This window comes from Scyliorhinus torazame, chromosome 6, assembly GCF_047496885.1.
Source record: "Scyliorhinus torazame isolate Kashiwa2021f chromosome 6, sScyTor2.1, whole genome shotgun sequence".
Taxonomy (NCBI): domain Eukaryota; kingdom Metazoa; phylum Chordata; class Chondrichthyes; order Carcharhiniformes; family Scyliorhinidae; genus Scyliorhinus; species Scyliorhinus torazame.
The window spans coordinates 209819876-209835004 of NC_092712.1; the positions used below are offsets into that span (position 1 = coordinate 209819876).

At 40.2% G+C, this 15129-nt stretch overlaps 1 protein-coding gene across 6 annotated transcripts in view; it reads right to left on the reverse strand.

The window, feature by feature from the left end:
• Positions 1-15129, reverse strand: part of azi2 (5-azacytidine induced 2) — a 127300-nt gene that overhangs the window by 101212 nt on the left and 10959 nt on the right. For all 6 annotated transcript variants that reach the window (XM_072509355.1, XM_072509353.1, XM_072509354.1 and 3 more), the window contains exons 2-4: positions 6433-6723; positions 2875-3000; positions 481-580 (exon numbers count right to left, since the gene is read on the reverse strand). In XM_072509355.1, the coding sequence (XP_072365456.1) occupies positions 481-580; positions 2875-3000; positions 6433-6666 (460 nt within the window). In that variant the 5' untranslated portion in view covers positions 6667-6723. The remainder of the gene's footprint in view (positions 1-480; positions 581-2874; positions 3001-6432; positions 6724-15129) is intronic.

The window sequence follows — 15129 nt, forward strand, 5'->3', positions numbered from 1 at the left end:
ATTATTTGAGGGGGGATGTAGTTCATTAAAGGCAGTTCAGAGGAAATTCACTAGACTGATTCCAGAGATGAGGGGTTTGGCTTACGAAAAAATATTGAGGGGTTTAGGCCTACACTCAAGTTTAGAAGAACGAGAGGAGATCTAATTGAGGTACATGTGATAAAAGGTATTGACAAAGTAGATGTGGAGTGGATGCTTCCTCTTTTGGGGTAATCTAAAATGAGAGGTCAAAGTTTTAGGAGAAAGGGTAGCAAATATAAAACAGATGAGGAGAAATTACTTCTCAAAGGATCATGAATCTGCGGAATTCACTATCTCAAGAGTGCAGTGGATATCAGGACATTGAGTAAATTTGGGGAGATAAGATAGATTTTTTAAAAATTGTAATGGGTTGAAGAGTTAAATCAGCCTTGGCCGTATTGAATGGCGGAGCGGCCTAGAGAGGTTGAATTGCCTACTCCTCGTTCTTATGTAATGTACCTTGACGGGTTTCGACTTCACTTCGGAGTTGAAGAATCTCTACTTCTTTAGCTTGCAGAGTTTCATTCAGAATCCGCACAGAATCCATCTGCTCTTTGATCTTTATGAAACACCAAAGGTTTTTTTTGTCAGTAATGTGCACAACAAAATAAATATGTTTTCATTAACTTTTAAGAATCACATCAGAACCAAATGAAAACTTTGTTGCTAAGGATGAAGTGCTTCTGCTCAATTCTGCCAGTCTGGCACAGATTGTACACAGCAGTCCCTGGATAGCTCAAAGTTGAAGGAAATATCTACAACTCCCAGCAATAAGTCTCGCCAAGCAGAAATTCATGAAGTGGCAAAATCTGAAATGGCCACAGAAAAAGGCATACACTATACAAAAACTTAGTATTTTAAACTTAACTAAGGGCAATTTTGAGGGAATGAAAGCAGCGCGAGCTAGATTGAACTGTCACATGTGCTTAAGAGATAGTTGAATAGGGGCTCAGTGGCAAATATTTAAAGAGATATTTCAGAATACACACTAATGAGAAAAAATACCCAAGGGGACAACCTGTCTTTCGCAGTTAACTGAAAAATTTAAAGACAGTATGATGAAACTTAAAGAAAAAGGACGAGTAGCAGGTCAAAAGATTAGAAAGAACATAAATAACATCAAAGAATGATAAAAAGTTTGATAAGGAGGAGAAAACTTGAGTATGAGAATGCTCGCGCGTAATATAAAGACACATAGTTAAGAGTTTCAATAGATAATTAAATAAGCAAGGAGCTAACAAAGGTGAATGTTGATCCTATAGAGAGCACACCTGGGGAATTGATAATGGAAAGCAGGGTTATGGCAGATGAATTAGACAGTATTTTACATCAGGCTTCACTGTCGAGCTCACAAGTAACATCCCAGAAATAGCTGTAAATCAAGAAATGGAGGGAGGGAGGAACTTTTGACGAGGTGCCATATAAGAGGCTGTTAAATAAGAAAATAGCCCATGGTGTTAAGATAGAGGATTGGCTGACTGGCATAAGACAGAGTGGGGATGAAGGGGTCTTTTTCAGGATGGCAGCCAGTGACTAATGGTGTGCCTCAGGGGTCGGTGTTGGTTCCACAACTTTTCACAATGTACATTAACGATCTGGAAGAAGGAACTGAAGGCACTGTTGCTAGGTTTGCAGATGATGCAAAGATCTGTAGAGGGACAGGTAGTTTTGAGGAAATGGGGGGGGGCTGCAGAAGGACTTGGACAGGCTCAGGAGAGTGGGCAAAGAAGTGGCAGATGGAATACAATGTGGAAAAGTGTGAAGTTATGCACTTTGGTAGGAATTAGAGAGGCATAGACTATTTTCTAAATGGGGAAATGCTTAGGAAATCAGAAGTACAAAGGGACTTAGAAGTCCTGGTTCAAAATTCTCTTAAGGTTAACGTGCAGGTTCAGTCGGCAGTTAGGAAGGCAATTCAATGTTAGCATTCATGTCAAGAGAGCTAGATTACAAGAGCAGGGATGTTCTTCTGAGGCTGTAGAAGGCTCTGTTCAGTCCCCACTTGGAGTATTGTGAGCAGTTTTGCGCCCCATATCTAAGAAGGATATGTTAGCCTTGGAGGGGTCCAGAGGAGATTCATAATAATGATCCGTGGAATGAAGAGCTCGTCCTATGAGGAGAGGTTGAAGACTCTGGGTCTGCACCCGTTGGAGTTTAGAAGAATGAGGGGCTCTTATTGAAACTTACAGGATACTGCGAGGCCTGGATAGAGTGGATGTGGAGAGGATGTTTCCACTAGTAGGAAAAACTAGAACCAGAGGACACAGCCTCAGACAGAAGGGGTGATCCTTTAAAAGAGAGACGGGGAAGAATTTCTTCAGCCAAAGGGTGGCGAATCTGTGAACTCTTTGCTGTGGAGGCCAAATCACTGAGTGTCTTTAAGACAGAGATAGATAGGTTCTTGATTAATAAGGGGATCAGGGGTTATTGGGAGAAGACAGGAGAATGGGGATGAGAAAACTATCAGCCATGATTGAATGGCGAAGCAGATTTGATGGGCCGAGTGGCGTAAGTCTGCTCTTAAGTCTTATGGATCAAACCCAATTTTACCAATAGGTCTTCTGTTTGTCAACATAAAACACAATCCAATACCTAAATTTGCATTGGGGTGTTTTTTAACAAAGCACTGAGGACATACTAACGGTTGAGAACATAATAATAATTTGATGTAAATATTTCACATATCAAGCATATATGTTAATAAACTTAAAACTCCACCTAAAATTAAATCATATGCTACTGAATATAGGTTGATTTTCTTATCAGATTTTATATGAGCACAAAAGACAATTCAACTTCTACATTAGTAATCTTACTTTATACAAAAGTATTACAAATAATTAGAGTTCGTACCATCCTTTCTAGTCTCTGTCTCATCTTGTCTCTTTCAATGCAGACTTCCCGATAAGCCTGGTACGCTTTATTCACTTCTTCCTGTCCTATTGAACTTTTTTCATTGTCTAGAGAAGCATTAAGCAGCTGAAAATATGGAGCAAAAACTTTTGTCAAAAATGTTTTTTTCTGGCAATAGGTCACATATGCCCTCCAACACATTTGTTTACATACACAGAAAAGCAAACTTCCAGTGAGGCCTATACTATTAAAGTGAATGCTGAATTTCAGGAATGCTATGTGTCACTCAGGAGTCATGAGCTATACAAAACTTGATGGTAACTTGACCTGAAAGGCAAAAATAGTGTACGATAGTACTATAGATCTTAATCAAATAAAGCAAAGCTCATGTTAGCAAAAGTAACTTTAGAACTTAATTCCAAATGGTTTTTGTATTGTATCACACCTTAAAGGCATTCATTTTCACACTTCCATTTATATGTTCCAAGTTACTGTTTATGATATTGAAAAAAATATATTCTTAAAGTAACATAAAAGCACTGAATGAAAGCCATTTTATTCAAGTCCATTCCTTTCATGGTGGCACAGAGGTTACCACTGCTGCTTTACAGCGCCAGGGACCTGGGTTCAAGGGGCTGTTTAGCACAGGACTTAATCGCTGGCTTTGAAAGCAGACCAAGGCAGGCCAGCAACACGGTTCAATTCTCGTAACAGCCTCCCCGAACAGGCGCCGGAATGTGGCGACTAGGGGCTTTTCACAGTAACTTCATTGAAGCCTACTTGTGACAATAAGCGATTTTCTTTTTTTTTTTTCATTTTTCAATTCCTGCCTTGGGTGGAGTTTGCACATTCTCCCCACCTGTGTAGATTTCCTCTGGGTGCTCTGGTTTCCTCCGACAGTACAAATTGTAAAGACAGGTTAGGCGGATTGGCTATGGGTGGATATCCGGGGATGGGGCAGGGAGGTGGGCTAGGGTGCTCTTTCAGAGTGTCGGTGCAGACTCAAATGGCGAATTGCCTCCTTCTGCACTGTAGGGATTCTATGCCTTTTGCATTATTCCATCCATTGGCTTCTATTTCTATTTGACACAGGGCGACATATTTTGCCCAATCGCTTGAGTCTGTGCTCAGGATATCTCAATGCCACTGGGGACTGGCAAGATGGGCTGCAACTTGAGGAAGATTCAATTTCTTATGCTCTTGCTGCTTTAGCCATCTGCTTTTAATTATATTGAAAACTTACTCCAGTTAATGCAATTTAGCACTGAAGACAAAAATATATTAAATGTGAGGGGGAGTGGGGGATGTGAGATTTATGTATGTTTATTTAATGGAGAACTATCAAACTTGTAAATTTGAATCTTGCTTGACCCTTCTGAAGTTACTGGTGCTGTTCACAATCTAACCCATTGATCAGGTCAAATTTCGCAAAAAATGTACACAGCCTATCTTGTTCATCAACCATTGTGCAAAGGGTGTTTAAGCACACACTGATCTGTCATATTTTTAAAATCTATATAAACATTCACATCTAAATGCACAATATCAGTGAATGTTTGGAAGAAATGACAAAAGAGGGAATATGCACCAGAGAATTTGAAATATTTCATTCTCGAATTCCTAAATGTTAACAGGAAGACAGGTAGGCAAGTAGTGGTTGCAACTTAAATATTAATTCCTATGCAGTAATATTTTTGGGAATGGAGAACTGAAATCAAGGAATGAGACTTAATTTGCTTTATTTTGTCCCTTTTCTTCACAAGTATTCCCACTGATATTTATCTTTCTTTTTCTACATCAAAGATGCATTCTTATAGATATTTTTTGCAAAGGAGAGAAGCTTTCATCGTGAAGAGAAATAAAAGTTTACACTACTGCAGAATGGGTATGTGGAGCAAACTCGGAGCCGCACACACCTGAACAGGTCCAAAAGTTCCCAAATTAAATATAGATCTGTGATGCCTTTAAATTGCAGTTAATAGGTTAACAGTACTTGTCCAATTTGAAATGGCCTCAGTCCAATGATTTGATACATCAGGAATGTAATGATTCATGATGGTTTCATGGGAATGCAGTGCTTAGATTGTTGGGGAAGGAATAAACAAGAACAAAAATGCTTTATGGAAGGCCGAGGCCTATTGTCAAATATTAAAGTGCAAGGATAGATGTACCGTGTATTAATAACCTCTGAGGATCAAGTAGTAATTATGCAGAACTTTCCTTCCAGAAAATAAAATTGTAAATTCATGAGAAGGTAGAATGTGCATTGCCCATGGAAGATGCAATAATAGGCCAAACAGACTTTTCCACATTCTATTCTTGATATGCATAAATGAAAATGCTTCCAGCAAAAGCACTGCAAATTACATATCACAATCCATAAATTGATTAGTTTAGTTTGAAGATAATGATATAAACATTCATTCCATCTAAATAATTTTCATCATAGATATGTATTTCAGGTCCATCAGCAACAGCAAATAAACTAGTCTATTTGTCACTTACAGCTTAGTAAATTAGAAAAAAAATACATTAAAGCGGATTTCAGATTGACTCAATCCATAGTTACTCTTAAGGAAACTTATGTCAGATGTCATTTAGCATTAAAAACAAAATGATCATTTTACATATAAAAGGAGGAAATGAAATTGCTGTATGTCTATATAAATGGAAACTAGCAAACTTGTAAGATTGAATCCCACATGACCTTTCTGGTTACTCAGTTTAATGGACTGTACACCCTTTTTAATATTTGTCAAAAGAGACACAGAGCGACACAGACAAGATTTTCAGGCGGGGTTTCTTGATACGCTATCCAAAGAGTCAGCATGGAACACACTGCACTGACACGGTCTGCCTCGCAGCCCTTTCATGCTCCAATGAGTGCAAATTGGCTGCAAGCTGGACTCTGTCCCTCACTCAGGAGGAAATCCTGTCTTAGAGAGCTGCCAGCCAATCAGATTGGCCGGCAGCATTCTAGTCGCTGCAGCTCCAGAAGCTGCAGTAAATAGGAATGGGACCTCATGCAGTCGCCAGAGCCAACGTCCCAGGATTCCAGGAACAGGGACGTTTCGGGGTCTCAGCTGGACAGTAGGGGATGGGGTGAAGGAAGAGGCCAAGAGTGGGGATGGGGATTCAGTGGTTACTGAACCTTAAGGGAGAGGTGCCCAAAGTTTAAAAGGTACTTCCAATGGAGGTGCACCCCTCCCCACCAGAGGCTGGTTTTGGGCTTCCCCGATCTCCTGCAACACTTCCCTCCCACCAGCCTAAAAATTGAGGCTGAGCGGGAAAAGGCCTTAAGTTGTCAATAATCGCCACTCAAGCTCCACAATTGGGGCAAGGGGATCGTCCCGTCCGAGGCCTCACCTGCCCCAATGTAACATTACTGAGAGGTTCCAGCGGCAATGTGTATTATTTCATGTTGAACCCCACTGGGAGAGTGTAATATTCAGGCTGGTTGCGGGCTTTGGGGGGGGGGGGGGGGGGGGGCATAAATTTTGAATGATTAACAACTCTGAAGAAAAAGATTATAATGCACAGTTTAATAAAAAACATTACCCTCTCTTCTAGTAACCGGGATTTTCTCTTCAGGAAAGAATTTTCACATTCGGTTTCCTTCAGTCGTTTTTTGATGTCTTCATAGGCTGTGACAAGTGCAAAGTGGGAAGCAACCGACTCATCACCTGAAGAGGTTGCAATAGGGCTTAGCCTAAGATGTGTTACTTCAGGGCTTGCTTCTTCGTGGTTCAGTATAGAGATATCATCTTCCAGATACGGTCCTTCCATGCTCATACCTTCATAGAATCCCACCAGTGTTGGCAGAAGCTGCCTCCTGTTGATCTGCACAAGCTATTTGTCAAACACAATATAAAAAGTACTAAATTTGTTGCAGGTAGTATCTTCTCACAAGAAAACACACAACGTTTCATATAAATAACTGTTGTTTCAAAAACGGAAACAAGGAGAAATAATTCAGCCTACTTTGCGGTTGGGATTCATGTACAGGGCCCATTTAGATATTTTCTCCAGCCTTTTATCATGATGCAAAAAAAATCACTCAGTTACATAAAGGCTTCAACCATTTTTATGTAAATGCCTCGTTTAATTCAACATTTTATCGCCTACTTCAATTCTAAAAAAATTCTGATTAGCTCCACCTCACAGGACGATCTTGGAAACATTAACAAAGAAGGTTCCCTTCTTGCTTGTACCAAATTTAGGTCCCACAGAGGCTGATTTCATACAATTCCACTTTCCCTCTTTCGCCGCATACACTCTCACTAGCATTGCTCACAACTTGTGACAAACCGGTCCACATTCTAATAACTCTACATTAAAAAGTGTCACTCAATTTCCTCCGCTATCCCGGTGCTTATCTTGGCCTCAAAATTTTAATTGGTCACAATGGAAATCATTTTTGTTCACCTTGTCTGTTCATGTTAAATCTTATTCAATCAAGCGCGAGAGAATACAGCCCTACTAACGCTGCCCTTTTATCCCTGGTTAAATATGTTGCATTGGCTTTAGCATTTGGGATACTGTGCACTGTTGTGTTCCCCATGCTAAAAAGAAAAGGACACAGAAAGACTGGAGAAAAGCAAAAAGGATTTGCAAGATCAGTGCCAGAAGAGCAGCAATTGTTTTTACTTTTGAAAAGTGAAGAATTTGGTGATCTGAGAGGTCTTTAAAATTCCGAATAGGTTGGATTGGGTACATGCGGAGGAAATACTTTCACTTGTGGGAGAATCCAAAACTAGGGCCCATAAATACGTGGCAGTTACTAATAAGTCCAATAGGGAGAGATTCCTCAGACAGAATTTGGAACTCGTTTAGGTGCTTTCAAAAGGAAAATAGAGCAGTGCATGTGAAAAATGGGGTGAGAAAGATAGGCTAAAAAGTGGTAGATGCAATGGGAGGACAGTCATATGGAGTACAAATACCAGTTTGGGTTAATTGGGCCAGGCTTGTTACTGTGCTGCACGTTCAAAGCGAGGTCAAAGCTACACACAGTAACCTAGCTTAATCTAATCTAAATATCATTTAATACGGACAGAATGTTCTCTCTGCTTTTGCTTGGGTATAATCCCCAAAGTCCCATTTGCCTTCTCAGTGTTTTTTTTAAAAAAAAGCCACGTTCAATCACTTTTAAAAGATTTATGTATCAGTGCTCCTAGATCACCTTGTTCTTCCACTGAACTAATAGAACAGTAATAATGAAAATGATGAGCCTAACACATTGGACGTGATTCACAGAAATCGCGAAATATGATTCGGTGGAGGCAAAATCGCGGTAGGCGCCGGTTTGACGCCAAATCGGGATCCTCCGACACTCTGAAAATGGCGCAAATGCGTCGCTCGCCGATAAAGTACTGTTGGTATATCATTAGCGGGCCTGACCCTCTATTCTCTGGGGCCTCCGCAATTCACCACCGCCAATGGGCCGAGTTCCCGACGGCATGGTTCACTGGTGGTCTCAGCGGTCGGGAACCCAGTGCGGCGGCTGTGAACTGTGTCCAGCGCCGCCACAGTTGGCCGGGAGCTGTGCTGCTGGCCAGGGGGACTTCCGTGAGGGTTGGGAGGACTGGTGGGGGGTGGCCAGTATTTGGCAGGTCGGGTCTGCACACGGCCGGCGCCATGTTTTAAGGCGCGACCGTTGCAAATCATCGCCGTGCGCATACATCGCCACTGACCCGGCCATTCTCCAGGTGTTTATATCTGGGAGCTTTATTCAGCACAGCTGCTAGCCCCTCACCAGTCTCAGGATCGTTGAGGGTTCGGCGACGATTTTTCTGTCATAAAACGCCACAGTTCCCACGCCAGCGTCAGCACCTAGTCTCCAATCCAGCCCAGCCCATTATAGTGCACTGAAATGCACCTGCCAAACATCTGTTTATTATCTATGCCCGTCAACTCAAATCCTTTGTGGCAGTTCATTACTCCTATTTTGGCATCATTATGGTCGAATCTCAAACCCTGGCTTCTTTAGCATTCTCACTTTGAGTCACAAGGTTCTGTGTTCATGTTCTATTCCAGGATTTGAGCACAAAAATCAAGGTTGATATTCCAGTACAGAACTGTGGGAGTGCTGCATTGGTGGAGGTGCTGGTTTTCATATGAGGCATTAAGCCAAGCTCCCCACCTGCTTGTTCAAGTGGATGCAAAACATCCCACTGCAGTATTTTGAAGAGCAGGAGTAGAGTTATCCATCGTCAATACAAAACAACAGATTTTCTGCTCACCATCACATTGCTGTTTGGGGGAGTTTGCTATGTGCAACATTACAACAATGACTACACTTCAAAACTACTTAACTGGATGTAAAATACTTTGAGCTGGTGGTGGTGATAAGCACTATACAAATACAACTTTTTAAACTTTTTCATTAAAATTTTATGTCCATCTTTCATGTCGAACCCAAAATCCAGACCAACTTCTAAACTTCATAAAATTATATATGCAAAGTTCTGCTGCCCATATTTACCAAGCCCCTCTGATCATGGTATTTTTTTTTCATTGACTGCCTCAAATTTAAAGCTCTCAAATTAAGATAAAATCCTTTCATGATTTTCCCCTCATCTCGCCTAGCCCTACAACCTTCCCTGTGCTTCTGAATCTATCTAAATCTTTCTACCTTTAAGGCATGACATGAAGACCCTCCTGTTGCTTTGCTTAGGATTTCCTCAACTTTGCCGATATCAGTTTGTTTGGGTTGGTACTCGCATATCTCTGTGAAATACTTTGGAGTTTTTTTTCTATGTTAAATGCATTGGGAAAAAATGCAAGTTAATATTGTTGCTTTGCCATTCAAGTTATTGTTTGGCACATTTATCAGAATACAACAGTTAATTGAATGCTAGCCATGCTGATGAAAAAACGCTGATGAAATAACGTTATTCCAAACTAACTTGTGTACTTTGTTAGTACAATTGGAGGGCACCCAAGAGACAAGTTGGGTTTTTAAAACCTATGTTACAATGCAATTACGGAATTAGGAGAGTTGAGCTTTCAGCATATACCCTTTCATATATCACCCAAAATGCCCACAAGGCTTCCAATTTCCACTGCACAACCTAGACACTGCAGCAGCTCTTCAGCTGCCGAAACTCTCAGACATGCCTGTGTTATCTCTAGACTCAACCATTCCAATATCTCTTCCTGGCTGTCCTCCCACTTCCTAGCCTCTATAAATTTGAACTCATCCAAAACATTGTTGCCTGAATGCTAACTCATGCCAAAAGTCCCATTCCCTCACCATTTCTGTTAACTGACCTATATCAACTTCAGGTTTGACGACGTCTCCAAGTTTTAAAATTCCTCCATTTTCTCACTCAAACCCCATCTTAATCTCCTACAGAACCCTCTCGAGATCTTCCAATTTGGACCCATTGCATATTCCAACTCTCATTGTTTGATAATGGATTCCTGTGCCTGCAGCTGCCTCGGCCTTAACTTCTGGAATTCCTTTCCTCAACCTCTCCCCTCTTTCCTTCCTTGGTGTTCATTAAAACCGCTGACCTTTCATAACACCTCCTTTTGTGGCTCCGTCACATTTTGTTCAGATCACTCCTGTGGAACACCTTGAGACATGCGGTATTAAAGGTGCTATATAAATGCAAGCTGTTATTGTAATAGGTTCTGCCATTTTCATTATGCAAGTATGTTTCAGAACTCACAATGTGATTCTTGGCTATTAGCCTTTATAAGATTAGAACTATTACTAAAGAAAGCTCCTATTAGATTAAGATAGCAACATGATATTACATTGATCAGGTCATTTTTGTTTGTTATTCATCCAATTCCAGATTCTGGAAGCAAATGCATTTGATCCATGCTGATGTCGCTATCGGACAAGGCACTCCCGGATTAGCAAAGCAGTAATCTGTTCGACAATAACTTTTCGTGCTGTAAAGCCAAATAGTGTTCTGTTGTTACCTCACACCAGCATATGCTGAACGAACAGATTTATTTGCTTAGAATTCATGTTCAATCATAATGAGCTAGTTGATATTAAACTACAGTAGAGAAGTTTTTGAAGATGCAGTTGTTGACATTGCTGAGGTAGGACACTACTTCCTGAAACACGGATGACAAGATGGGCATTGGGCGGTCAGAAAGCTTCAGTGAAAAGAGCTTCAGGAAAGAAACAGCTCCAGCTGGAGGAGATAACAACATAGTTGCTGCCAGTTTGAGCAAAGTGTTAGTTACAAAATACAAGTTAACAATAATGGAAGCCAAATATCCAGACTCGAAAGATTTATACCAAAGGCAAAGTACTCAAAACAGTGGTTAGCACGGCTGCCTCACAGCTCCAGGGTCCCAGGTTCAATTCCGGCCTCGGGTGACTGTGTGTGTGGAGTTTGCACTTACGCCCCGTGTCTGCATGGGTTTCCTCCCACAGTTCAAAGATGTGCAGGTTAGGTGGATTGGCCATGATAAATTGCTCCTTCGTGTCCAAAAGGTTAGGTGGGGGGTTACTGGGTAACACGGATAGGGTGGAGGAGTGGGCCTCGGTAGGGTGCTCTTTCCAAGGGCCGATTGTAGACTTGTGCCAAATGATCTCCTTCTGCTCTCTAAATTCTATGGTACTCTATGTAATAGGTAAAGATATTTGGGATAGAGATCAATGATCATCTGCAAGAAATCTTTGGAAGATGGATGCACTACAAAATAAATGTATTCCCAAAAGTAATTAAAGCAGCAAGTTCTGTGTAAAAACAGAATAAATGAGTAAGGGAGGCACATAACACTCAAACTAATGGTATTGAAGAAAACCATAAAGAATGTAAAAATGTAATGGGGAGGTGAAAATGTAGATAGAAAGATAATAAAGAAAGAATGAGAACTGCTTGAAAAAAAAATCATAGAATCCCCCCAGTGCAGGAGGCCATTCGGCCCCTCGAGTCTGCACTGACCCTCTGAAAGAGCACCCTAACCAGGCTCCCACCCTACCCCTGCAACCACACCTAACCTGCACATCACTGGACATAAGGGGCAATTTAACATGGCCAAACCACCTAACCTGCACATCTTCTGTTACGTTTCTTCTCCAAATTCGTAATCAAAGCTTTTTGGCTTGTATTCATCAGGACACTTTGCAAGAATAGGAGGGGAAAGGGAAAACAACAAGTTATTCTGTATGAGTAGAAAATGCTAATTGGTATTTAAGTGGACTCTGATTGGTAGAGGTGTTGCCAAGGGGAATGCACCAGTTGACTGGCAGATAGCGGTCAAGCATTGTTTGAAATTTAAACAGGGCAACTTGACCCGGAGGAATGAATCAGCGAATGGCTGTCACTTATTTGTTTAGTTGAAACAGGTGCAATGTGTATACTTGCTCTTTCTGTCTGCAAAGAAGAGCCTCATGTATCAAAAATGTAGCTTCCAGTACATGCAAATGTGCCACACTTGAGATCCTGACTGACAATCTTAAATTGGTTGTCAGTGTAATTCCTAGCACATGGAGGATTATTCAGTAATGGTTATTCAATTGCAGAATCACATCAAATGTTGAACATTTGTGTTTTTCAAGCATGGGCTAGTTGGACACAGTCTGTACTTTGCTGACCGTGAACAGCGGGTAGGATGGGGAGTGGACACTATAGTCATTTGTGTGATAGGAAGAACGTCTTTTTGGCTCAATGCAGCATTATGCTGGTGGCAAATACCATGCATAGTAGCAGTGTGAAACAACTAGCTTCACCAGAACAATTTAAGATTTTTAATCAGGCTTGCAGTGTGGTGCATTTGCATACACAAGCTCCAGATTTTAATAATCAGAAAGAACATCTACACATTGCATCTGTTTCACCAAAACAACTAAGTGACCCATTCTCCATGCCAACACCACCACCAGAGTCCACTTGCCAACCATCAGTATTCTCTTCTCATATAGTATAAATTGTTGTTTTCTCCTTAACTGTCATTTTTACGAAGTATCCTGATGAGTGCAAGGTGAAAAGCTTTGACATGTCTTTTTTCAGCTATACTCAAGTTCTATGTACCATTAAGCAACTACAAATACCAATGACCTTTGTAAATGTTTTTTAAAATGGGCCATTCAGATGAATGTCTGAATGTGAAAAATATAAAAAATATTTTGCATCAGTTTTTTTTGAAATGGTGAAAGCAAGAAAGTATGTACACTAGAGGATTACATGGAACAATCAGCATAGAACAGCGAATAAACTAGTACTGAAAAAAAATTAGCATACTTCAAGGTCCAAAGTCACAAGAGTTCTGATAAAACAGCTTAGGGTGTGCACTAAGATAACAAAGACTCTGGCCACAAGTTTTCAAGCTTTTCAAACATGGAAACTGTGCCATTGGACTAGAGGACAGTCACGGCTAACATTTTAGCTCAAGAATGGAAGCAGCTATCAATTGGGTCTAATGCTAATAATGAACGTCTCCAAATCTATAATCAAAGATAACACCAGCAATGCATGTGTTAATTTATGTTAGCCACCATCATTGTAAAATTCATTACTATTTATATTATGGTCTATCTTTTCTTCATCTCCTTGAGCTCTCCCAAGTCTCCCTTTTCACCTCCCCACTGGTCATTTTATATTCCTTGTGATTTTATTCAGTATTATTCTGAATTTTATCATATGCCTCCCTTTAAGTTTCTGCTTTGTTTCAAAAGCCTGCATACACTTGTTAAGGAAAGCCATAGTTGACATATTTAAATTGTTTGAAGGAGCGGCCAAATTAGAAGGAAATAAAGCATATGTAGCATTTACGGATTTTTATAAAGAGTTCAAGAATGTACCTTAAGAATTAGGTTAGAAAGGTTCATAGATATGAATGAAGTGGAAAAACAGATAAAACACTAGTTGGCAAACTGAAAATAAAGTGCTGGGGAAATTATTACTCCTCATATCTTAAAGAACTTTGGATGTAGTATACCTAGACATCAGTGTTTGGTTCACTTTTGTTCTTAACTAAGTTGGGCTTGGATGGAAGGAACAAAATCCTGAAATTGTGAGATTACAAAAGTAGTCAGTCTGGCTACCAAACAGGAAGACAACAAGAGACTTCAGGAATACAGACAATTTAAATGAAATGGCTACATTGGAGACAGATGCAATTTAAATTTGGATAGGTGGAAGGCAATAAGTTGAGAAAACTGGAGGACACACCATGGAAATACAGTGAAGACTGATTGAACAGAAAAGGGTTCAAATAGCCAATTCCTTAAACTCGCATGCGCAGATGGATAAAGCTTAAAAAAAAGGGCTGATAAAATTTGATATTTTATAAATGGGGTCATAGAGTACAAGTCCAATAAAATAATGAAGAACGGCTACAAAAGGGTGATCATTTCACAGTTTGGAGCACTCTGTAAGTGTGGATTTTGGAAAGGACATTAAAGTATTAGAGAACGTTTTTTGACATAAAATTTAGATGAATGATGTTCGGGTTAGTTTGGAGGAGACTCAGGATACTGGGATCTTTTCACTGGAGGTCAGACAACCAAGGGGTTTAATAAAAGTTTCTTAAAAAATGATGAATGAGAACACTATTTCCTCTAGTTGGAGAGTCAATGGCAAGGTGTCAGCAACTTAATTATCCCTAAGACAATGAGGAATGAGGTTGGAGAAATATCTTTACACATGGGGTTGCTAAAGAATAGCATGCTTTCCTGCAGGAAGTATTTGAGGTAGTAATCACTGAATCTTCTAACGGGATAATGTGATAAATATTTTGGGGAAAAGGAAGATTTAGAACTATTGATCGTGCAAAGCAGAAGAGTAGTTTTAGATTCCTCCAGCAAAAAGCCAACATAAAACCAATGGGCAAAATGAACTTATTAAAAAATTATTTAATGGGATGTAGACATTTTTGGTAAACTAGCATTTAATGCCCACCCCTAATTACCCTTGAGAAGCAGGTGGTGAGCCACTTTTGTCCATCTATTGCTGGTACACCACACAGTGCTGCAGGGAGGGGAGGTCCAGGACTTACGTCCAAGAACAAGTGAAGAAACAAGAATATAGTTCCAAGTCAGGATGGTGTGTGGCTTGGAGGTGAATTTCCAGGTGCCAATATTCCCAAACATATGCTGCCCTTACCCTTCTAGGTGTTAGAGATAGGCATCTGGGCCACTGAGTTTCTTTAAATTATCAGAGTTCATTCTCACAAACAAATTTTATAATGTTTAATGTAGTTATTATGAAAGCAGAATTTAATTGCAAATTATGAAAGAGGAAGATGAAAGTATGGAAAGCAAACAAATAAGGTGGTTTATGTGGA